General features: G+C 52.6%; 5 protein-coding genes across 5 annotated transcripts; 2 read left to right on the forward strand and 3 right to left on the reverse strand.

Moving 5' to 3' along the window:
* Positions 1-171: 171 nt before the first annotated feature.
* On the reverse strand, positions 172-4,639 carry HMPREF1120_03209 (phosphatidylinositol-bisphosphatase). Its single transcript, XM_009157266.1, has one exon. It carries the CDS (start codon positions 4,165-4,167, stop codon positions 403-405), a length of 3,765 nt encoding a protein of 1,254 aa, XP_009155514.1. The 5' UTR covers positions 4,168-4,639; the 3' UTR covers positions 172-402.
* A 138-nt stretch (positions 4,640-4,777) lies between these two features.
* HMPREF1120_03210 (phosphoinositide-3-kinase, regulatory subunit 4, p150) lies at positions 4,778-10,415 on the reverse strand. The gene has a single exon (XM_009157267.1). It carries the CDS (start codon positions 10,073-10,075, stop codon positions 5,072-5,074), a length of 5,004 nt encoding a protein of 1,667 aa, XP_009155515.1. The 5' UTR covers positions 10,076-10,415; the 3' UTR covers positions 4,778-5,071.
* Positions 10,416-10,596: 181 nt separating this feature from the next.
* On the forward strand, positions 10,597-14,727 carry HMPREF1120_03211 (ubiquitin thiolesterase). The gene is made up of 3 exons (XM_009157268.1): positions 10,597-13,482; positions 13,571-13,871; positions 13,952-14,727. The coding sequence occupies exons 1-3, from the start codon at positions 11,064-11,066 to the stop codon at positions 14,355-14,357; spliced, it is 3,126 nt and encodes a 1,041-aa protein (XP_009155516.1). The 5' UTR covers positions 10,597-11,063; the 3' UTR covers positions 14,358-14,727.
* On the reverse strand, positions 14,676-19,437 carry HMPREF1120_03212 (uncharacterized protein). Its single transcript, XM_009157269.1, has 3 exons — positions 19,287-19,437; positions 17,511-19,237; positions 14,676-17,466 (listed from the first exon to the last, which is right to left on the reverse strand). Exons 2-3 carry the CDS (start codon positions 18,722-18,724, stop codon positions 15,258-15,260), a joined length of 3,423 nt encoding a protein of 1,140 aa, XP_009155517.1. The 5' UTR covers positions 18,725-19,237; positions 19,287-19,437; the 3' UTR covers positions 14,676-15,257.
* Positions 19,438-19,527: 90 nt separating this feature from the next.
* On the forward strand, positions 19,528-23,604 carry HMPREF1120_03213 (uncharacterized protein). Its single transcript, XM_009157270.1, has one exon. It carries the CDS (start codon positions 19,837-19,839, stop codon positions 23,302-23,304), a length of 3,468 nt encoding a protein of 1,155 aa, XP_009155518.1. The 5' UTR covers positions 19,528-19,836; the 3' UTR covers positions 23,305-23,604.
* Positions 23,605-23,608: the final 4 nt, after the last annotated feature.

The following is a 23,608-nucleotide window of genomic DNA, read 5'->3' on the forward strand; positions in this document are numbered from 1 at the left end:
AATAAATATATAATATACGTATATAATAAATATATAATATACGTATATAATAAATATATAATATACGTATATAATAAATATATAATATACGTATATAATAAATATATAATATACGTATACGTATACGTATATATATGTGTGTGGCTACAACAAAGATAGGTAGGCATCGACTGGTACTGTACGCACATAGTGTATTTCTTGATTCTACATGTAGGGACTTCATCTGAGCGACTATCCCTGAGGTACTACAGCTAGTAAAGCAGCTGCATTGATTTGCAATTCAACGCGCCGGTTCAAGTTTCTACTGCCAGTGCTGCATTTCAAGCCTATCTTAAGCGAATTTAACATCGCAGTCATGGTGTTCATCATCATCAACCCATCATCACCACGCAGCCATCTTCATCATTTCGCCCCAAGCAGCCGTTTGGCCTCCTGTTCCGACACCCCCAGCACAGAAACGAGATACTCGACGCTCGCCTTCTCAGCCATGCGACGCTTGACAGATTCAAACTTGGCAAAACAGTCCTCCTTGACCCGCTGACGCTTGACCGGATCAATAGTTTTGACGCGAAGTTTAAACAATCCGCTCACAGGCCGATGGTCGCTGGTCCGCACGCCATCGTGGCGCCGATACTCGATCTGTTTGACGCGGCCGGGTCCGCGGTACAACAGGCGGTCGCACCATGCAGGGGCACGTTTCTTCTCGGACGAATCGTACTCGTCGCTGCCAACATCATATTTGTACGTCGGGGCGAATGTGATGGGGAGTTCGGTGAATGCAGACAGACGAAACCCGGACACGCGTCGGCGCGAAACCATCATCTGGTCCCGCTCGAGCAGTTTGGACAATTCGCCGCGTTTGACCATGTTGATGACGGTGTCGCGGGGGATGGTGTCGATGCGATAGTTCAGGTCGCCGTTCAAAATGCAGATTTCGTGGTCGAGAATCTGCGTCCCGTCCCCGCCGCCAATGTACAATGAACTGCGGATGTCTGGGTCCGGCTCGGGGTCAAGAGCCTCGGCTTCCAAGATACTCGCCACGTCGTTGTTGCGGTGCGATGTTTGGGTTTGGCCCGCTGCTAGATGGCAGTTGATGAAACAGATTGAGCTGTCGTCGAGAAAAAACCGCGTCACAAGGGCTCCTTTGTTACCGTAATGGCCCTTCAGCCCCAATTTGATGCTCGCGGCTTGCAGGTTGCGCACTCGCGGTCGCTCCTCCTGGCGAATGAAAACACATTGGAACAAACCGATCAAGCTGGACGTTTGCAGTTCCGAATATGCGTATCGGTCGCTGGTGTACCGGCTGATCATCTTGCTGAGATAGTCACGCCATTCGCGGTACACTCGGCTCTGATGTTGTTCCGTCTTGACCGTGTCCTTCTTCTTGCCGAATCCCAAAATGCTTTTCGCTGTCACCGCCCGGTCTTCCAGGTCGACGACTTCTTGAAATCCAAAGACAAGGATCTCGGGTGGATCTCGCGCGTGAATCGCTTCGGCGATGAAATCGCTCCGTAGATCGTAGGGCGTCGAGGCTCCAACGTTCCATGTAACAACTGCCGCACGCACTTCTCGGAATGTGCAGTATTCGACATCTCGTTCTTGCATCTCCGCCTCGATCCAGTCATCCTCCAGCGCCGCGTCCCATAACCTTACCACATTGTCGTGGCCGATTGTAGCGACTTGCAACCGTTGCAACGCCCAGACACTGCTGGGGTCGAGGATAATATCCGTGGCCGGCCCGTTATGGGCTCTCCAATCTTTCTTGACCTTCCATGGCGAGGTCGAAGTGTCGTAGACATACACCATGCCTGTCTTGTACGCGGCCCACAGTTTGTCTCCCACAAATGACAAGCTGTTGATCTTGTAATCACTCGCTTTGACATTGGCGATGGCCGAATAGTCCTTGGTAGAATAAATGCTGACTCTTCCGTCAATATGCCCAAAGTACGCCCTTCCTCCCTGCTCACTGGAGAAGGTGCCGCAGGTGATGTCTAGATTACCGGGCTGGGACAGTGGCTTGCTAAGGACATTGAACGAGTTGTCATTGCCGGGGTTATAAACGCGGATTTCCTTGCCACAAGCCAGCCAGAGCTGCCCATTAATTGCCAAAGAGCATGAATGTCCCTTTTGCACTTTGTGAGAGCCGTGGCTATATTTCAAGTTCGGCACGCCGGTTTCGTCAGCTTCCCAGACGAAAAGCTTGCCATCATCATCAAGCGTCCACAAGTCCCTCCGATTCCGCAGTATGCGAACAATCTCCCGCCGGTTGTGGGAGGTGTTTGTAGTCATGATGGTGTGAGAGACCACGTCTACTTCCATCAAATCACCTGTGTTCGTACCAAGCCACAACCGGAAGCCTTCATTGGCGAGGTCCACGGCAGGCTTGAACACTGCTGCTGAGACTTTGACCGTTTCACCATGGTTAATGCTCATGATTTGTTCACCCGAGGACATGTCAAACACGCGAGTGGTGTATCCGGCTGTGCACAGGTATCGGCCACATACTTCCATAGTTCGCGAATCGGATTTGGTACTGATCTCCCATATACCAGCTTTTGAGCGCGGTGGTCGCCGGTTCGTATGCGTGGAATCGGGATATTCCGATTTCGCAACTTTGGGTTCTTCCGCCACTTCTTCTGCATCATCAGAGTCGGGCGCGGTCACCCTAACCGGAGGACGATTTTGGGCGTCTCCTGCGAAGGTTTGGGCTCTAGGAACCCTTGTCGCCAATGCGTTCTCAGTTTCATCAATACTGGCTCGCTTTGGTGGCGGAGGAAACCGTGTCTCTATTGGTAATGTAGGCGCGCGGGACACCGAGGGGTTAGGAGTGACTTTCTGAGATCGATCTGGCACCGGCGGATGGGAAGTTGGAGCACCAGTTCTTATGGTGTTGTTCTTGGATTCGTTAGAGGGGCGGGGCGGAGGTTGCATGTTCCGTCTAGGCGGCAATCCAGGTCGCACCTCATCACCGCTTGAATCATTATCAGGGGCGTGCTGAGCGGAGAAGCCCAATGTGCGGGCGTCGCGGATGGGAATAGGGCGAGGAGGCTGTACAGGTGGGGTCGAAGGAGTAGACCGAATCGTCTCAGAGACGTGACGTGGAGTTGGGGTGCCCGTTGAGAGACCAAAATCACGAGGATCTCTAGACGGCTTCTCTGAGACCGTACTGGCCCTCGTGGGTAAGGTCGAACCTCGACTTGGCGGTCGCGGATCCGGTGTTGGGAAACCTAGCGTCCTTGAGTCTCTTCTCTCTGCTGCGGGCGGCCGAGCTGAAAAGCCCATGAACCGAGCATCGTTTTGCCGGACATATCCTTCCTCTGTGGGCGCGAACGGAGCGGGAGACGCTATTACTCGGTTAGGTGTAGGCAGTGACTCGGCAGTTTGGCTGTTGCGTTTTATCTTGGGGCTCTGTGATGGTGAATTCTCCTCGCTGCTAGGGGGTGTACTGAATGGAGAGACTCGAGATTCAACTGAAGGCCTGCGAGCGTTCGGATTTAGCCCGAGACCAGCCGGCATAGAAATCGCGCTCGGTTTCGAAGGTATCTTTGGTTTCTCTGCTCGGTTGACGGGCGGAGGACGGGCTGGTGACTTGGAGCCTGGACCTTCCCCGGGCACACTATCATTTCTTACAAGCCGCAAGGTGCTCGAACGATCTCCGCTTACTGCCCGCGGAGTGGGTGGACGGGTCGAGGATGCGCTAGAATGCTGAGAGATAAGTTCGCGCACTTTCGCAAATGGTGTGTTGTCGACCTGCTCGGGCGACCTGGAAGCACTCCGCTCGAAGTATGTTCGCGGAGGGGACCTCGGGGAGTCCACTTTGACCGACGGCGTAAGTTGAGGAGAAGACTGAACAAGCATCGACATGGGTCTTTTGTGGCCTGGTTTGGGCGGAGAATCAGTCATCTGAATGGGTGTTGGTGGCCCGCCATAGCTCAGGCTTCCTCCTCCTGTCCATGGTGATATTGGTCTAGGTAAATCCAGGGAGGCTCGCAGAGTCGGGACGGGAGACTGTCCGCTGGTGGGCTTCAAGGTATGTGGAGACACAGGAATGCTTCCCCGTTCATCCTGTTGACTTTGGCTGGCCTTGAGCCCTTCGAAGTGTGACCGTAGAGAAGACACAGGTTGTATAGAGCCCGCATCTGTTCCTTGCTCCAGATTTCCTGCCATGACGGCGAGTCATCCTCGACACTGTATGCCCAGCGTCCGCGAGAGAATCTGGGAGGCGCAATTCGTGCTATTGTGTCATATGCTCCGGACCATTGCTGAATGGGCGCGGGTGAATGACGGAGGGGCGGAGAGGTCCTGGGACAAGTGCGAGAGGGTCGGGAGGCAAAGGATCGTGAAAGAGTTGCTGTTACGCGAGTTGGAAGGATGGTAGGGAGCCAGGCCTAGAGGTACAGTTGGTGAGGGTAGGCTTCAAGGTTGACGGCCACTAGGAATTGCGCGGTGATCAGGAGCGGAGGCACAGACTAGTAGAGTACAGATAGGTGACCGCTACTGTCGCCAAAAGGAGCGAGGTTCAACCCGAAAGAGAAAGGAATAAATATGTCAACAGCGTCGCAGGCGTCCTGAGGGGAATGGCGGCGGCGGAGGATGATTGACTTGTTTGATCGTCGTGCGTCTCCCACCGTCACACCGGCACTGGCAGGCGTACGTAGTAGGCGTACTAAGTAGTGCTGAAACATAGTGCTTAAGGTTTAGGCTGAGTGCTAATTTAAGGTAGTGCCTTACTAGCCACCTCATTTGTACTAGCCATTTACATCAGCCACAATATTCGGCCACATACAAGTACTTCACTCTTAAGTTCGACTGGGAGTTCTACTATTACTATACTGTAGAACAGGATTGGTAGTATTGACAGCGTTCATGTCAAAGATCAAACTGAACTACAATGCACATTGCTGATACCGATGGACAGCAGAGATCACAATGTGCCCTTGTTGTTCTGTCATTGCGAATCACCTCTACTCGGGCTGCATGTACCAGTCTATATATAACTGAGGCCGTATTCTCCTCGGGCTCTATACCCACGGCGCCGCAATGTAGTCCGTCACTCTCAAGCGAGACGTCCTCAATGGAAGACAAAAATGCTCCCGCCACGATCTACACTGACCACGCACCCGTATGGCTTCCGCAAGCCAATAACGTCCGTGATAACGTCGGCATGGGTTCGCAATAATTGCTGTTGAGCCACACTGATGATGGTACTGCGCGGAGGCTTGGACGGCGCAGATGTAGAAGCCATCCTCGATGTCGTCACCGCTACTGGACTCGCAGATCCGCCCTTACTGGGCGTCGAGTGACCGGTGGCTGTCGTGGCGGCGGCTTTCGCAGGGGAGGAAAATCGCGCTGGAGTCGCTGTAGAATTTCGGGATGATAAAGGTGGCTTTTTGGATCCATCTCTATCCCCTGTGCTTTCATCACCCCATGCCTCCTGTACCAGGGCTATTTGAGCGCCGGCACTTAAAGCCAAAGGATGGCTGACTTCGTACCTCGGTTTCGCCACAGTACCTTCGTCGGAATAGAGCTGGGGTTCAGAGATGATGAAGCTGTTTTCTGGTCGTTGGATGTCCCAATACCGCAAGACACGATCAGCGCCACCGGTGAGCAATAGAGGGTGCTTGTATGGGTTATCCGGCTGCGAAGAGTTCAGAAGGTAGTCATTCATGATGTACATGGCGAGTATCGGGAGCGATGAAACAGCAGAGGTTGAATCCCTCAATGTCGACTGCTTTCTTCCCGAAGAACCGTCAAGCCCTTCATTCGGAAGATTGGGCACATGAACGTGTCCCTCGACTTCAAGCTCTTCCGCAAAACGCTGCAACATTTTCTCGTTATTCTCCTCGTCCGGGTCCCATGCCTCGTAGGGTCTGGCCTTGCCACCTTTTGGCTTGAATGTATAAGGTCTCAAGACTTCTCGGCACACCATCTTTTCAATGTCCCAGACGCTGATCTCCCCGCCTGCGCTGACCATAACCCAGCGGCCATGCCCCTTCGTGGGGTGCAGCAGCAACCGATCAATGCGCGAATTCGTTTGTATGCCGAAGCCTCTAAGGCGAAGCTTGAATCTTAGATCCCACAGATCCAAAATTCCCTGACTCGTCCCTAGTAAAAGCCAATGGTGCTTTCTGTCGACGCAAAAGGTCGTCGGCGTCCCATGGTGCACAGGATTATTCATACTGTGGATGATGTCCATCGTTTTCATGTCGATAACGAGGATACGACACTTGTTTGTTGCAGCTAGTAGAATAGACCGTGATGTCTGCGTCCGGTAGTGATACAGCCAAACAGCATACTCGGGAAGAGACTGGTCAGGCCCGACGCCCTGCTCCTTTACGCTCTGTTTGTCCCGGTCCAAAGGGATGTGGTAATCACGGACAAGAGTCGGTTTCCCATACCTGGAGCTTTCACCACCATCGACGCTCCTGTAGTCAATGTGCACAGCTTGTATACTACCGTCATCCGCACCACTGAGGAATGTGTGGGTGCCCTCAACAAAGCATAGACTTTTGACTTTTGCCCCATCCGCATGGCGATGTGTATACCTCGAGCGGGGCGTAACATTCTTTTCCAACCTGATTGTGTCCCACACTTTGCAAGTGCCGTCATCCGAAGCAGTGATAAAGAAGGCATGGTCCGGGGCAGCGCATACACGATTGATGGCGGCCGTATGTTCGGAAAACTGCGTGAGCAATTGACCGGACGGGCGCCACGGTTCTGTCCGGTAACCATGTTCTTGTTGATGTGATTTACCACTCTGTTGCTGGATGACGTCTGCGGCTCTTCTGATGGGTAGTTTGCTATCAGCCGGAGGACGGTTGCCCCCAAAATCCACCTGGTCGACAGGAAAATTGTCCACGAAATGATTTTCCAGCAGGCGGAGAACATTTGCATCGGTTCCTGTATATGAATGATTTGGTTCATATTGTGGGGTTCTAGTTCCACCACTGCGAGGTGACACTGATCCAGATTGTCCCGCAAGGCTGACAGCGACGCTGAGGCCGGATGGCTTCGTACTTTGCTGGTGGGGCGGCCCATCGACCTTTCCAAAGGCGTTCTCCGAGGTTGTGGAAGTTTCTGCATCTGCTTTTGCAGAGTCGGTACGATTCATCAGATTTAGGCCACTGTTACGATGCTTGAGTTCAAGAGTGGTGCCCTGCCTTAGTGAGAGCCTCTCCACTGTGGAAGGAGAATTGCCCGCCATCGGAACCCTGGATCGTGAGGTATTACTCGCGCTTGTCACGCTTATTGCTGGGCTAGTGCCATTGGCTGCAGCGGAAGCGGTACGGTTCCTTATTTCAACCGTTTTCATTGAAGGGGTAGCTGTACCACTTGCATTGGCTGAAGGTGAATGTCGGCTCGTTAGTCGCTCATCGATGCTCGTGGATGCATCAAGGAGAGCATCGGCCAAGGTATGACGTGCGTCCGAGCGAGGTTTCATCTGCATCGTTGTGGTGGCTGATCGAGGTTTGGTCTCACGTAGCGCTTCACGCTGGTCAAAGAAAACGGTCTGGGGAGTAACATCAATGGAGTTCAAGGCGATGATGTCGTTCAGCATTTGATTTCTTTCCTCCGAATCCACTGATGGCTTGTATTTGGAGACTCGCAGTATATATTCCCTGAGAGCGAGAAGTTTGATCTCGTCTTCGGGCGTCATCCCCAGGTTGCGCAAAGTCTCGAGCGACATTTGATCGTCTTTGTCTTTTTGGGATGGCGGTATCCTGCTCAACAGCCTCCTTGACAACGCTGGAGAGTTTTGCGGTACCAAAGGATCGGACAAGCTCAAAGCTTCATCTCGGGATGCGGCGGTCCAGAATAAACTGTTGGATTTTCTCGATGCCCAGTTAAGTGCCGAATCAAAGACTCTCTTTGGAAGCGGTCGTTTCAGGTTATCCAGAAGGCGATCCTCTGTAAGCGCCTGGACTGGAGCTTTCAAAAATGGCTGAATCATGGGAAGGACTATGCAGTATTGATCGGCTGGTGATATGTATTTTGCAGACAAAGTGATGAACTGCACTGCACTTTCACGCACCCAGATACTGGGGTGAGGTAAGAACCGGGCGGCAATATTGACAAGCTCCCAAGTTGTAGATTTCTGTAACAAACCCAACGCAGCCATCCGAGCGAGTGAGCGGAATACCTTCTCGACCACAAAATTCTCAGGATCTGCCAACGAACCAACCATTATAGGCAAAATGAACCTTTCGAGGCTGGCTGTCCCAACATAAGACGCAATGCCTACAAGGGCTTCGAAGAATGAGCACCTCAGAATCCAGTCCTTGTCGTTTAGGTACGTGTTGAGATGTGTGAGAATCACATCGCTAGCTTTCGAACTGCCGAAGAAGACACACAGCCGGGAAACAGACCCCAGCAACGCTCTTCTCACTGAAGGCTCGGGATCAGTTATAAGGGCGACGGTCGACTCCTCGAAATGAGGTGTCAACTCGGCCCTGGCAACGTCATATAGACCGTGGTATGATGCCTCGGGAGCCCAGTCGTCTTCGCGTAGAGCTGGGAGCCTTCCATCAGCACGGATCGCATGGACCATGTCTAGTATCTGGGAGGAAGACAGAGCCAGCGATGCCAGACAGGAAGCATAGGCAGAGCGAACAAGAACGCTGGGTTCGGTCGAAGGCCCAAGGACAAATTGTCGCAATCTAGCAAAGATGTACTCAGGGAAAACATATGCATTGATTGGCGAAACAACTTCAACCATCTCGAAGATCGAGGTCATTGCATGGATTGCGGACGCTTTGACGACGTCGGAACTGTCAGCCAGTAGGCTCACCACATACGGAAGAACGCGGTCCAGCCTCGCCTCATCCGGAAGTCTCTCTGCAAAAGCCACCAGAAGATCGCAGGCCTTGAGTCTTGCAGAGGCTCTGGCAGTGTTTCTCATACTTGAGACAACTAGCGTGAGAAAAATGAGGCTGCCGTTATACAGAGAAGGGTCTGATTCAGGTGCCTTTATCCTGTTGCCAGACCGTAGAGTCAAAGGTGAGCGTGAAGGTCTTTTGGGAGGACCCGGGCCATAGCCCAGGAAAAAAGATATTTTGTCGAAGTCGTAGTAGACGCGGTCTATTTTCTCATCACATTCACTCAGGCTTGCCATGTCCAGGCCAACTGGTTTTGCTGATGTTGCCGACCTGGAAAGATCGAACATGTATTGGTGCAGAAAGCTGTAAAAGTACTCGGGGAAGATTTTGGATCGGTAGAAGGAGAGGATCTGTTCAGCATTGTAGCGCTTTTCTGGATCCAATTCAATCATGTTGAGAATCATGGCGCGTAGCTCGGGGTCTTCAAGCTTGTCAAGGAGTGTGTGCTCTGGACTGTACTCTCCGGCTCGATACTTGAAAATCTGGCTCAGGTTGAAGATAGGCCCCTCAAGGAATATCTCGGCGATGGCGCAGCCAACACTAAACATATCCATAGCCCAGTTCATTCCGCCCTGCTGCTCCTCCGAATTCGCCGTTGTGAATCTTTCGGGCGCGATGTAACATGTGCGCCGGCTCGATGTGTCAAAGTAAAAGAAGAAGTCCGCCGGATTATCTTCGGGAAGATAAGTTGGCTTGAATGATGACGAGAAATCGGTGAGATATAGCCAGTTCCACGATGTGACCAGGAGGTTTTCTGTCTTGATGTCGCCATGATAGACATTTCGGGCATGGCAGTCTCGAACGGCGCAAAGCAACTGATAAGCCAGCCATTTCTTTTCGATGTCCTCGAGGAAGGGACGAGTGCTCAGGCGGTCGTACACCGAGCTGAACATATACTGACGGACAAGGTATCCTCCACTGCCAACTTCGACAATCCGCTGGTATCCCAGGGCGTTGGGAATATCGGCAAGGATATTCCTCTCGTGTGTGATCTGTTTCACATACTCGTGGACTTGAAACGACGAGTATGGTTTCATCACAGCCTTGACGAAGACGAAACCTTGTTGGCTCCGCGCCCTGATGCTCTTCATAAACCGGGCCGAGGTCAATGTCTTTTCGTGCACGAGATCAGCAAGTTCTGGAACATCGATAGTCGCCGACGCCGCAGACAGCGTGGTCATAGAGTAGCCTTGCCCCATGTTGGCAGATTCCCAGGGGCTTCAGGCCGTTATCCCTATGCCGTCCAGAAGAAAGAGAGGCTAGAGGCCGGGTTATGAGATAGAGATCCAGACCATTTCAGCAGGCAAGATTTGTGGAAGCATTCTAGCATCCATTATCACCAGTGGCCATTGCCGCAAGAGGGACGGAGTGGACAAGGTGCTGGGCGGCGCGGGCGCGCCCTTAATGTCCGCCAACAGGACTTGCAGTCGGCGGGAGACACACAAATATCTTGGAAATGTGCATGAAGCTTCGGTATATAACTCTGGAATGAAACAGAGCACGTTGTGGATTGGGAGCACCAGGAAAGCATTGGAAGCAGGCTGCCAGAGAGCGTAAGTACACGGAGGCCGTATTGGGTTAGTTCGGCCCAGGCAGGCAGAGCATGGTCATGTGACTCTCAGACAACGTTTCACTCAGTATGCTTCACGGTTGAAACTGCATATCGCCGCGTCCGACTCTGCTCCGCCATACTACTAACTATTTCCTAGTACTGGTCCAACGACGGCGCTGCGATCAAACAAACCCCTGTCAATCCTGGCCGCTGCAGTGTGGCACACAAACCCCTGCAGGCACCGGAACCCACTGGCATACTAGCAATTAGTACAAGTCGGCGTCATAGCACACCAACGCCGCCCTGTCCCGCGACTGATGCCCAACACAGACTCCGTGCGCGTGCAAGACATCTGCAGCCAGGTAATCACTTCTACAATTGTATTCCTCCGCTCTCTCTTGTATCATAGACACGAACCGACTATTTGCCCTTTTAGTGATAGCCGCTACCGTCGAATAAGAGGAGGCATTCTCTCCAACACCGGCTTTGGTGCTCGAAGAGTTGCTTGATTGTCCTCGATCTGCTAGTCATTCTTCTGCGCCATCGATCGGGCCTTGATCGGTGCGAAGATGCGGGCAACGGTACCACCGGAATCAGTAGCCAGACGAGGGTGAAGCAGCCTAATCGGACGGACAATGTCCGACAACGGCAGCAATGTATCGAGGCGATCTTCGTCCCAGACCTCTCATGCTTCCGCCGACTTCAAGAAGCCCAAAACCCTTCGAGGCGCACCAAAGCGTCATGGTTCAAAAAGCTCCTCCAAATCCATTGAAGACGATCCTGCCCTGACGTCCTTCCCGTCCTTCACCCCTGAACCAGAGAGCCGGTTGACCGACGTCATTCAAGAGGAGGCACCAAGACCTACACGGACAATATCTCAGAAAGCGAGGGATAGAAAAGCGACACTCGCCGGTCTTATGAGCGGGTCTCCATCTTTGAATAAACAGAACGCCTTGTTTGATGACTCTCCACGGTCGTCTTTGGATATTCCAGGGTCCCTCCATCTTGCGAGCGATGATCACATTGAGAGGTTGATCAGCAAGACGGGTGCCGTTAGGCTGGTGCGGCAGTATGCTTCTGATTTGGCTCAGCGAGATGCGGAGATATCAGCTCTGCGAATTCGGGCAGATCAACGCGAGAGGGAACTGAAGAAATTGCTTCGGGAGGCCAATGTCCCAACAGCAGAAGTAGAGAAGCGGCTCCTTCGGCTCGAACATGGGGCAGGCAACTCTGGTCTACACGAATCCTCTCCCGCCGCAGACGGCGCAGTTTCGGCGGCGTCCTTGGATAACATGATGAGCGAGGCAATGGCAGAGGCCATCGTGTTCAACAGCCCAATCGACAGTGACTCCGTCGCAGCACCTCAAAGTCCAAGAGCTGCTGAGCTCCGTCAAAGCCGCAGTAGGAGTGGTTCTATGGCATCAGCGCAGGTGAAAGCATCTCGCACGACGAGCAGAGCCAATAGTATGGTCAGTGAGAGCAGCCAGGACATGGATGCGACATTGCGGCCGAGAGTGGCCAGCTCAAACTCCAACAAGGTATCAGGTTTGCAGAGCATTTTCCAACCTCCATCACAAAACTCAGGCACTAGTTATTTTATAGGGGGAAAGTCCATACGCAAGTCAAAGCTAGGCGATGAGGCTAGCGTCCGATCGAATCAGTCTGGGCGGTCTTTCGCTTCTTGGACGCAGATTTTTGGTGGCAAGTCCAACAATGGTCGATCTAGAGCCTCGTCCTTGGGACAAGATGGCAGCAACACAGGAGGAGCAGGCGAGGAAGGCGAGGGCACCATGCAGGGCTTGTCTAAGACACGAACAAACCCATCACAGCCGGCCACCAAGTCTTCTTTGTCTCTGCCTCACAACGGCATGAACCAAAACCGGCCTCCTGGAAAGCGTAACCCAACACCGAGTAGGCTTACCGCCAGTCCAAGTCATGCCCGGAAGGAATCCAATGCTAGCAACCTGCCTCCAACCGTCGAGCTGGACTCGATGATTGAAAGTTCACAACTGCCGCCTACGATGACGAGTCAGAATAATGATAGTCATGGACTCTTGACGGATAGATTTGGTTTTATATATGACCAGAGGCGTCGAAAACGGCAGTCTTTGCAGGTTCGGCAGCATAAGCGGAACAAGATGAGTGGCGCAGAGACGATCGCCAGCTTCCGAGGCGCAGACAATATCCACTCGGACGATGTGTTTGCTGATAGGCCGGTTACGCCGGCGTCAGTGGATGAGGAAGCCCCCAAGAAGTCCTGGCAAGACTATCTGAAAGTCACCACGAATCTTTCATCGGGCAGGCCCAGAGAACTGCTGTCACATACACCATCTGCTGGGGCTGTAGTCACGGTTAGTACAGCTGACGCAGCAGGCGTCACGACGCCGCCGCACCGGTCCAGGGAAGCATCGATCTCTGTTTCGGTTGCAGCACAAAAGGCACTCCCAACTACTAGCGTTGTGACAGAGCCGCGGCATACCTCGGTCACGGCTGTTTCATCAGACTTCACAGCAGAACCGGAGTCTGACAGTCCAGGAGAGTCGGGCCCTGCGAGATTGCTTCTGGAGCAGCTCACCGATTTACATGACACACTTCAAGCTGAGCGGTCTGCGCGATGGAACGACTTCTTACGCCGTGTACGCGCTGAGAGGGCCAACAGCGTGGACCGCGCTTCCAACAACACACCAGAGGCTGACTTGCTCAATGGGGAGTTGATTGGGCTCGCCACTTTGGGTCGATCCAAGCAGACCAAGAGTAAATATCTGCATTTCCGGGCGTTGGTCCTGGGCGGCATACCAGTCTCGCTCCGTCCCAAAATCTGGGCCGAATGCTCCGGTGCCAGTGCTTTGCGGAATCCTGGATACTACGAAGATCTAGTGGCTCGGTCACAAGAGGGAACAGACATCGACCCGGACATAGCCAGTCAGATCAAGGCGGATGTTCGCCGGACATTGACAGATAATGTGTTCTTCCGCCACGGACCGGGCGTGCAGCGTCTAGAAGAGTTGCTGAGGGCATATTCGCTTCATAACCCTCGCATCGGTTACTGCCAAGGTATGAGTTCATGTGCACCTCTCTCTGCCTTCAAGACAATCCTCTATCTAGACTGTATTTGACTAACTATGACCCTTCACGCACTTAGGGATGAACCTCATCACGGCGTCTCTCCTACTCATCTGTGCGACTGCAGAAGACTGCTTCTGGCTCCTGGTGGCAATCATCGACGTGATCCTACCCAGCCAATATTTCAGCTCGACACTACTCGTGGCACGAGCCGACCAAGTCGTCCTCCGTCAATATGTCGCAGAGGTTCTACCGAAGCTCAGCGCGAAGCTGGAAGAGCTGGGTGTCGAGCTTGAAGCCTGCACATTTCACTGGTTCTTGTCCCTATACACTGGCGTGTTGACTGGCGGAGAGGCCCTTTACCGCGTCTGGGACGTGATGTGAGTCTCGCATCTCCATACCCAACATCGACATTATCTCTTTCTCTTCCTCAAGCTAACATGATAACCTTCGTATCTAGTCTCTGCCTCAACAGTTCCGATGCAGTTCCCTACGCATTCAACCAACCCAAGAACTTGACCGTCGACATCCCTTCATTTAATCTAACAAGTAGCGCACCATCCACGCCGGTCACCCCCTCCGCGCCTAATGGACACGGACACGGAGGCGAGGACGGTGAGGAGCACGACGGCACGAGCTCGCCTTTCCTTTTCCAACTTGCCCTGGCGCTCCTGAAACTTAATGAACCTGCCATCCTCGCTCTTGATTCCGCCGCCCAGGTCTACACTTACATCAACCACAATATGACCAACCATGCTATTAGTATCGATGCCCTAGTGCAGGCCAGTGAGGCTCTGAGGACTCGAGTCAAGAGGAGTGAGGTTCTGGAGAGACGAAAGGCCGCCATAAAAGCGCTCGGATCCTAGAACAGGGCTGGGCGGCTGCGGCGTTTTAGTTGTGTTGTGTTGTGTTTTCCTTTCTTTTTATTTGTTATGCCCTGGTTCCTGGCTGGCTGGATTGGCGAATTGCGGAGCGAAGCGGACGGACGGACGGACGGACGGACGGACGGACATCTATATGATACCCCAACCCCGACTAAAAAGTAGAACTTGAATGATACAAATGATCCATGAAAATAAAGCAAGGGGCCTGGCCAATGGTCTCTCTGGACGTACTGTTTGAATGTTAAGTGACGTACTAAGTAGGTGTAGCTTAGATTTCAGGTAGACCATTCGTTGTTAAGATGCAGATTGAAATGCTAAATATTCAATAGCAGGAGCAGGCAGTAGCACTAGAAATTGGGACTGCAATCTATTGACTTGGCCTTTCTCTCTTCAGAAACACGTTGGATTAATCTGTACAGTATTTTTGGCTATGGAACTACCCTATGTACGTACCTCGCTACCATGGCCGCAAGACTGCCTAGCTTGGAAGCAGAAAGAGAAGGGTGTATTTCTGTGTGTGCGGACAGATGTGCCTCGTCCAGTTCGGACGATGGGGGTCTGGATTCTGGATTCAAAGTAGCACCCGTTTCTGATTCATGCATGGGTACATACAGCTCGCAGTGCCGCCCATCTCTCCGCGGCTCCAATCCGTTCGTTGGTCGTCTCCAGGGAATGAAGTAGCAGCTATCATGAATGTGCTTATTCTGTTCACAGGAAATGCTATTGAAGGCCCCCAGAGCGAAGAAATTGTGTGCGATCGTGAAGTACCGGAAGCGGGCGAAGTTGACAGGACGGGCATTCGGAGTTAAGTTGAGGAGATGATATGACCGCGCGGCATAGACCGAATCCTGCGCGAGGACAGAAGGCATGAAAGGCGCTCCACTAAAAAGGACGAGGAGGCAGTCTTCCCGCCATTGGAGTATTCGGATCATCTTCGCCGTCTTGATCCTGGTCCTCAACCAAAATGAATTCATTTTGGCCTTCTTCTCTGATCTCACCAAATAGTTCGAGGAGCTGCTGGATGGTAGCTCGTTTGCCTAGATTCTCAGGTCCGATAGCGGCAGTGACTTCGATATCCTTACGGTCTTGCATCTTGATAAGGTCTTCGTCAATGCTGTCTTTGACGACGAAACGCAGAACTTCGACTGGACGGGTCTGCCCGATACGGAATGTGCGGCAGTAGGCCTGGGCCTCGATTGATGAATTGAACCATAAGTCCAAAATGATGACTTTGGACGCCATGGTGAGGTTGAGTCCAACGCCGCCGGCTTTAAGACTGCATATCATGATGTTGACATTGGGGTCATGGTCGAACTTCTCGATGGCCTTTTCGCGTGCCTCGAGCGTCATCTTGCCGTGAAAAAGAACATGGCCCCATCCCTCGGCGTTGCAGATCTTGTCCAGGATTCTGCACAGACCCAGAAACTGAGTGTAGATGACGATCTTTTCGCCTTTAGAGGTTTGCTGCCAGTTGAGGATTGCGGCTTTGGTTGCGGTGAGCTTCGCGGAGGGCAATACTGTGCTTCCCATTAATTCGATCCAGTCCGGATCTTTCTCTTCTTCGTCGCTCTCGTCGTCACTGTCCGTGATGCCACGAATGCTATTGCGTCTGGTACCACTTTCGCTCTGGCTGGGGCCGAGGGAGCTGCTCGAGCGTCTAGCGCGCTTCCTTTTGGCCTTTTCAACCTTTTTGCTCACTTCCTCGCCGTTGAAACCGAGTTCCTGTAAGCCCAAGCAAGGTGATGTTTCTTCAAAGTTCACACCACATGTGAGGCAGGCGCATTTCTCTTCGCCGCGCTCCTGTCGCTCGTACTCCATGGCGTTGATGCATTCTTTGCAGTATACATGGAGGCAAGACGTGCAGATCGGATCATCCGGTGGAAGAAGACACTTGCCACATGTTGACCGCAGGTGTAGTTCAGTCCAGGTCTTTGATTCGCTTAGCGAGCGCAGGAATTTGCGGAACTTGAATGAGAGGGCAAAATTTCCTGTTGTATTCTCAGAATTGTCGGCGTCTTGGCTGGATTCTGGGATGGCTGTCACAGTTTCTTCTGCTCCTGTGGCTTGGGTCTGAGATGTCACCAACGTATTGTCTTTCTTCTGTAACATTCTTCGCAGTGCCTCGATAGTGTTGATTTGAGTCTCGTCACTGGATGCTTGGACCTCTCTGGCAGTTAACCGCCATAGTGTTTCAATGTCTGACGCATCAAACATCTGCTTTAGCACGCCCTGGCAGAGCAAGATGTGGGAGCACAGCATCCTGAGCCGCAGCATCATCCCAAATATGCTTCGATAATTTGGACTGAGTTCGCCTGCCCGCGAGTACTTGTTGATCTGAGCTATGTATCTGCTCTTGACCATTTTGTAGATGGCTCTTTCGACCTCGTTGAATTCAACTAGATGCGTTGTATGGGTGATGCCCGGAAGTTTGACGATGGGAGCATTGAACAGCGTGTCAACATGCGTCCTTCTCAGCATAATCGCGCGGAGGATGTTGTGTATTCTTCCCATATTGATGGGCTCTCGACCTGTCCGGTTGTTGCAAAAGTTGTTGCAAAACGTGGCATAGTCACCTGTGTGTGGGACTCTTAGGAAGTGGAAGTACGGGAACAGCTCCTCAATGTAGTTGAGGACAGGGGTGCCGGTGATACACCATCTGTAAACACCTGTGAGGGCGCGAATGGCACGAGAAGTCCTGGACAAGTGGTTCTTGATTTGATGGGCTTCGTCCAGCACAATCCGATGGAATTTGATTCGGTGCAAAGGTCCGACGTTTTCGTTGTAAAATTTGTCCCACCATTCGTTCTTCCTGGCCTCGCTCGATAGGTGTTTTGGCGCCTCTGCGATCGGATAGCTCTTTTGCACCTCGGCGTAGGAGGTAAGGATTATGTCATAGGCAGATAGGTCGGCAACAACGTCGTTGCTAAGAAGACGTGCTCCAGAGTGGTATCGAATGATACGACCGAGCCTGGCGCCTTTGACGTGCTTGTCCATCTCCAACATCCACTGGGGCAGTAAAGATGGCGGGCAAACAATCAGTGTCGTCTTGCACGGGCTGTTTGCATCGGGCTTTCCGTCCAGAATGTTGGCACTGTCCTCGTCAGCAATGTCCCTTGCAAAGGTCAGTTTACTTACATCATCTGTATAGTCTTTCCGAAGCCCATCTCGTCACAAAGCATCCCGCCCTTGGGTTTGGTATCTGACTTTTCGCGATCACGCATAAAGGCCACACCGAGAAGCTGATGATGATACAGCGACGATTCCATGTCTTTATGTCTCCAACCGCCTTGTCCATCCGCTCTAACGGCGCCAATGCCATTGAATTTTTTCGTGGCAGCTATTATTGCCTTCCTATCCCCGCCGCTGGAAGCTCGGTCGGCGGATGGAATACTGGCAATCAACTGCGAAAGGGCTTTGTTCTTATCGCGAGCGGTAAAGGTAGGCATGTCTGGCTTGAAAACATTGGCCTGTGCGTCAGACACCACATTACTCCTGCCGAGCGACGATAGGTTGGTTAGCATGGGCCCTGTTCGCTTTCGCCTTTGTGCTGGTTTCCTTGCAGCCGATGTTTTCGGGGTGCGCGGCTTTTTCGGCCGTGGACCATCAGATGTAGTGGCCGCCTTCCTTTTAGGCTTCCCGCTCTTTGAGTAACCTGCCTCGATACCAACAGACATGGCCTCGCTTAGTTCTTGTTTGTTGATTCTATTCTTGGCCCTTGGGACTGACCGACCAGCTGGGACCTCATCTTCAGGCGGCGTCCCCGGTCCCTCGGGGATGAACAGGGAATCCTCCTCGACGTAGCCAGGTGGAAGCGTTGTCTGATATGGGGACGAGGCTTCTAAAACAAGCTGACCCCTAGCAAAGTCCCGTAAACGGCTCTGCTCTGCCGCTTCGTCGGCTGCGAATTGGACGTCATCAACTCTGGTCGCGGTTCCCAATGATTTCTTTTGCTCGTATTCTTCACGGAGGCGAGCAAAGTTGGCCACCGCCAACTCATTCTCGGCGGCAGGGTCGAGATCATGAGCAGCCTCCCAAAGCTGCCTCTCAAAATCTTGATCTGTAGGCCAAGCGACATTGGCAGAGACATCTCCATGTGGGGTGGAAAAGTTTCCCTTGTTCTCGTTGTATTGTCTCAAGGCGTTGATGTTTTCAAGTGATATGCCAAGGTCATCTGAAGGATCAGCTTCTGGGAGAGGGCTAAAAAGGCTCGGTTCGGCCTCTTCCTGCTTGATATGGACGGAGACCGGGGCCGATAGGTGGGTTTCTGGGGCAGTATCACCATCATCTTCAGAAGTGAGATCGATATAGACCGAGTTGGCATCAAAGCCTGGGATATCGGGCTGTGCCATGGCCTTTCCTCAGTTATGAACAGGGCAAAGGGAAATGAGATCACATAGCCACTCCAATGAAAAGAAGAAAAGAGAAGACGCGAGAGAACGAACGAACTGTGGAGAAGGAGAGAAGGGAGAGAGAAAGAAGACGCGCGCGACGAGACTTATATAGATACTGTGATACAACAAGGTAGTGAATTTGGATAGCACGTGACAGCAAGACTGGGCCCGAATCGAGAGAAAAGAGAAATGAGGGTTCGATAAAGGAGAGCGTAGCCTTGTGCCAGTGAAGCAACGCTAAAGTGAGTTCTCCCAAGGAGCACATGCCAGTGATAAGTGAACCGACCCAGAGAGAGAAGGACGACGACGTTCAATTCATCCTCAACAGAGCGTTCCTTCCTTGAGACGGACAGGCACCCGGTTCCCATCATCGTTTATTGATTTGGGTACTGTAACCGACAACTCCAGCAAAAACCAAGCTGCGGTTGGCTGCAGCGGGAACCTTGTGCTCGATGGCATCGGCTGCCTGAGCTGCAAGCACCTCAACGAATGCAGAGGGCTCGCGGTAGAGGAGACTTACCTTAGCAAGACACGGCGATCAGACAGAGGGGAAACCAAGTGGGATGGCGGTGTTCGAAATGAAAAGGAGACAAAGTGTTACACAGTCGATAGGTAGTTGCTCGACCATGCTGGTGGAAGCGTGGAAGGATTGACGTTGTTTTAACCTCGGCGTCCAATGGCGAGGCTGGCTGCCGTATTGGGCTTAGGGCGCTTTTTGGCTCCCTTCACCGTAATTTACAACTTGAACAATGGCACCGTCCGCCAAAAGCAAAGACTGCGATTCACTGTTCAGTCACAAGAGACCCTCAAGCACCGGCAGCGCGGTGCTATGGCAGCCGGGACTCCTCATCTCCTTTCCGCTGCACTTGACCATTGTGCCATGTTAGGGCTGTCTCCATTGTTGCGGCAACGCCGTCGGAATCACGCTCTGTCATCTCAATCCACGACCGCGACCTTCCCACTCTCCATGTGCCCGAACCGAGATCGGTCGGTTTATGCGCCCTCACCGCCCTGAGATGACCAATACCAGGCCAAACTAAACACTTGAGCATTAAATACACCTCTAGAAAATGCTGGGAAGATTGATACAGGGATACGCGCGAGGTGGTCAGCTCGAAAGTGCTACGGAAGAGTCTCATACCCGCGCGCTTCTCTGGCCGGAACTTCAGTACGACGGGCGGGCGCAATCTGTTTCGCCGCCCTCCACTCCATTTGGATCCCCCAGCTTCCGCGTTTCCCCCTTTGACGATCGGGCCGGGTTAGAGCTGAACGAATCAAAAGATTTGAGACTGATCATTGCTCAAGATGCATTCGGCACGAATGATCGGCCTCTGGTGCTGTTGGACACGCACAACCTGGAGCCTTCGTCTTCTGGATCCTCATCCCCAAAGACGTTTGGTTCATTGTTCTCAAGCGACATAGGATCCCGTAACACACCTAGCTCACCTGTCACGGGCCATGCGAGAAACAGAAGCTCCACGGTATCGGGCGCGTCAGCTTCATGGACGCGCCCTATCAAGGAACAGGACACGACCGACCATCTGAGCAATATTCTCGACTGTATGTTCGGTGTTACTAGCGCGACAAAGTCGGGCTCGAGTACTAAAATGCATCTTTTACCTGGCGATCGGAGTACTCCCACAGAGATTAGTCCACGAACTACTGCAACCGCTACGAGTCCGGCTGCTGCACGTACGCCGCTAATGAGGGTCAGGACCGCTACACATACCATGAATGCAGGCCGTCCACCATCGTCTCCTAAGGAAGCAGACGTAGAGTCTCGTGACTCGATACTCATTACTCGGATGTTTCCAGTCACCTTGCCCGATAGTCAAGATGATGTGAGACAGCACCGAAGCTCCAACGCGGGCAATGCTGATCCATCCAGCGCGACATCTCCTGTGAAAGATCAGCTAGAGTCACCTGGTGTGCAGGGAAAGAAGCCCAAGCTGGTGGAGAAGAAGACGCCTGTTTACGGCGCTGCTCTCCTGTGCTATCTGCCGCGTCCTGGAGATGCGCGACCAGGGACCTCCACCGCTCGGCCAATGTCGAGAGCTTCAGCAATGGCGTCTTCCTACCCTAACTCTTACGGCTCGGACTCTCTTTCGTCCTGGACCATCCTGAGTGCCATTCCTGATCATCTATCGTCTCCAGAAACATCAGCTCAGTTCAATGACCAGAGCATTGAAGTGATCGTCAAAAACTGGGACGTTATATTGAGGAGTCTGGTCGTCGTTGAGAGAGCGGCTCGTGCTCGGATATGTGACCTTCTGCAGGAGGTCAACTCAGCGATGATTTTCTCCGCCGCAAAGGCACCCAAAGGCCCTTCAGAGCAACGTACCAACCAACGCAATGTCTATCTGCGCTCCTCAAATGCCCTGGTCCGGGACAGTGCGCTCCAAAACGTGGTCAAGCACGCCTTGTGGAGGGTTTCTTATGCCCTACGTATTCCCCGTGTGGCCTCAGGTTTCGGTCTCGACTATGGTGGCCCTTGGCTTGATGAGGCGAGATATCTCGTCCGTGTCTGTGGAAACAAGCAGCAAAACTTCTTTCTTTTCAACCTCTTGACTGCCTTTTTGGGCAATCATACCGACTGGCTCGAATGCATTGGGCCTGACAGGTATCGGAAGCAATTCCGAGCAATGAACAAAGTACGGACTAGACCCTGCAATTTCGCGGCTCGGACCGTCATTATTTGTGACAACCGGTCAATGGCACGTCGTCTTATCTTCCTGCTTGCCTCATTCTTACCGCGGTCATACAATGTGGATGCGCTTGCAAGACTTGGCCATGGGTTGATGTCGCCATTGTCCACACCTGACATCGGCACCTCTTCACCCATCAGCAGGCTTGCAGGTGAGGGATCGATGCGCCGGCATGGTTATGCCAAGTCCCGTGACGGCAGCGCGATGCTTTCCCGTCGTGATGTTTCTGCTCTCTCCACAAGTGCCTCATCCACTGACAGCACTTCTGGCACCGGGCGGCCATTCCGGGAAGGTTTCCATCCAATCCTTTTCAAATCTGATGGGGAGCCGGGCCCTAGGAAACATCCATCTCTCTTTTCACCTGGCGAGCGGCCAAGCCACCTCCACAAAACAAACGCCACGAATTCTGGCGCGACATCTAATGCTGGAACGCCTGTCCCACACTTTTCGAGCAAACATGACAGTTACTTCCCTGAGGGGGCGGTCGCTGATGGAGATAGTGGTGGTGCAAGCGCAGATTTAGCCCGAATACTCCGTCGAGATAGTACGAGCCATCCCCATACGGCGGCCTCGAGCATCAACTGGGGCTCCCTGATGAGTAATATGAGCGGACTGTGGGGTAAAAAACAACCATCATCGTCCTCCCGAAACGAGACCGCTCCCAGCAGTTTGCGGGATCGTCGAAAACATGCGCCCAAAACATCTCCAGTCTATGGCCTCCAGCCCCACTATTTGCAGCAAATGGTGGACGAGGCCGCCGACCTGACCATGACCCAGCCACCAACCAGACCTGACGAACGTCCTGTCGAGCCGCCAGCTGAGTCCGCGCCTAGTGACGTCCAACCGCCACGAATGCGTGTGGATGACAAGGACGGAGTTGTCGATGTCGACATAAATCTTCCCGGGTTCATTAGCTGGGACGAGAGCAAAGGGCCCCTTAGCCCCTCTATACGGCACGACTCACCAACCAGGTTTAGCACCGACGGTGCTGCCTCGTCGTATAGCTCCAGATCGACCAGGTTTCGTAGCGCCGATTCGCGTACGACAAATGTCGCAGGGTACCTGAGGCGTTACCACGAGGATTTTATTCTTCAAGGTGTCAAACCGTATCCCGAGTTACATGATGAAATCAAGCAAAGCATGTCACAGGAGCCCGCTCTCGACGACGACAGTCTCGGCTCTTTCCCAGACGAAGAAGCGGACGGCAAGCTCTGGGTCAACGTTTGCTCTACCCTTCTCGTTGATTCCCGGACATTTTTCATCGAACGCTTGACTTTGCAGCGGAGGGTGTCTCGCAACCGCACCGTCGTTTCACATGCCGACTCTAGCTCACTGGCTCCCACGGGTAACACCTCAATCACCGCTCCTCAGCTGAATGTTTCAGATCCTATGGAAGAACGTTTCGTTACAGAGCCAGTGATGGATTTTGACAGTACTTTGACCGATGCCATCGAGCGCGTTCTCAACGAGGGTTATCCTTCCAAGCAGGACATACCAAACCCAGCCCGAGCTCACTCAAGGGCCTTGTCTGTGGGAACGACTGCATCGGCCAGGACCGAGCCGCTGGAGATTTCTGGTTCCAGCAAATCCAAGAAATGGTCTCATCTTTCTACATTGTCACAAGCCGATTGCCGACAAGCAGTCGTTGGGGCATTGGAAGACGTCGTTAGGAGCGTCAGTGGTGATTTGACCAAACATCAACGCACGCGACACGTGGATAGTCATTCCAGGTTGGATGGTGACAGTTTCGCTCATGGAGTGAAGCAGGACAATGTCCTACGTGAAGGAGTCAAGAAGTGGCTTCTCAATATTGAAACTCAGAATGTCTGGTAAAATGCACCAGGCTGGACATATCATGACTTATGAACAAAGGGCACAGGACGACCGTTGTGCCTACCGAGATACCCTGTGAATAGATGTAAGATTAGGGCCAAGATAGAGATTGACTAGATGTACAATAGCTTATGCAGCTTAGAAATGAACTGAACATGCAAGAAATGTGTCTTTAGGCCACCGCTCTTTTCAGTCGCGACTCGGGGATTGGAAGTTGGAAGTTGGACGTGTCAACCACGAACTTGAACTCGAATGCGACGTCGAAAGAGGCGCATCACGTGGTAGGCTTGGCATTGTTATATCC

This window comes from Exophiala dermatitidis (assembly GCF_000230625.1).
Source record: "Exophiala dermatitidis NIH/UT8656 unplaced genomic scaffold supercont1.3, whole genome shotgun sequence".
NCBI classification, from domain to species: Eukaryota; Fungi; Ascomycota; class Eurotiomycetes; order Chaetothyriales; family Herpotrichiellaceae; genus Exophiala; species Exophiala dermatitidis.

Excerpts from the sequence above, each read along its gene's own strand:
- HMPREF1120_03209 (XM_009157266.1), bottom strand. The coding sequence starts at position 4,167 with ATGGCAGGAAATCTGGAGCAAGGAACAGATGCGGGCTCTATACAACCT.
- HMPREF1120_03210 (XM_009157267.1), bottom strand. The coding sequence starts at position 10,075 with ATGGGGCAAGGCTACTCTATGACCACGCTGTCTGCGGCGTCGGCGACT.
- HMPREF1120_03211 (XM_009157268.1), top strand. The coding sequence starts at position 11,064 with ATGTCCGACAACGGCAGCAATGTATCGAGGCGATCTTCGTCCCAGACC. Across the intron at positions 13,483-13,570 it reads TCGCATCGGTTACTGCCAAG|GGATGAACCTCATCACGGCG; the intron begins GTATGAGTTCAT and ends TCACGCACTTAG. Across the intron at positions 13,872-13,951 it reads TACCGCGTCTGGGACGTGAT|TCTCTGCCTCAACAGTTCCG; the intron begins GTGAGTCTCGCA and ends CTTCGTATCTAG.
- HMPREF1120_03212 (XM_009157269.1), bottom strand. The coding sequence starts at position 18,724 with ATGGCACAGCCCGATATCCCAGGCTTTGATGCCAACTCGGTCTATATC. Across the intron at positions 17,467-17,510 it reads GGAAAGACTATACAGATGAT|TGCCAACATTCTGGACGGAA; the intron begins GTAAGTAAACTG and ends TGACGAGGACAG.
- HMPREF1120_03213 (XM_009157270.1), top strand. The coding sequence starts at position 19,837 with ATGCTGGGAAGATTGATACAGGGATACGCGCGAGGTGGTCAGCTCGAA.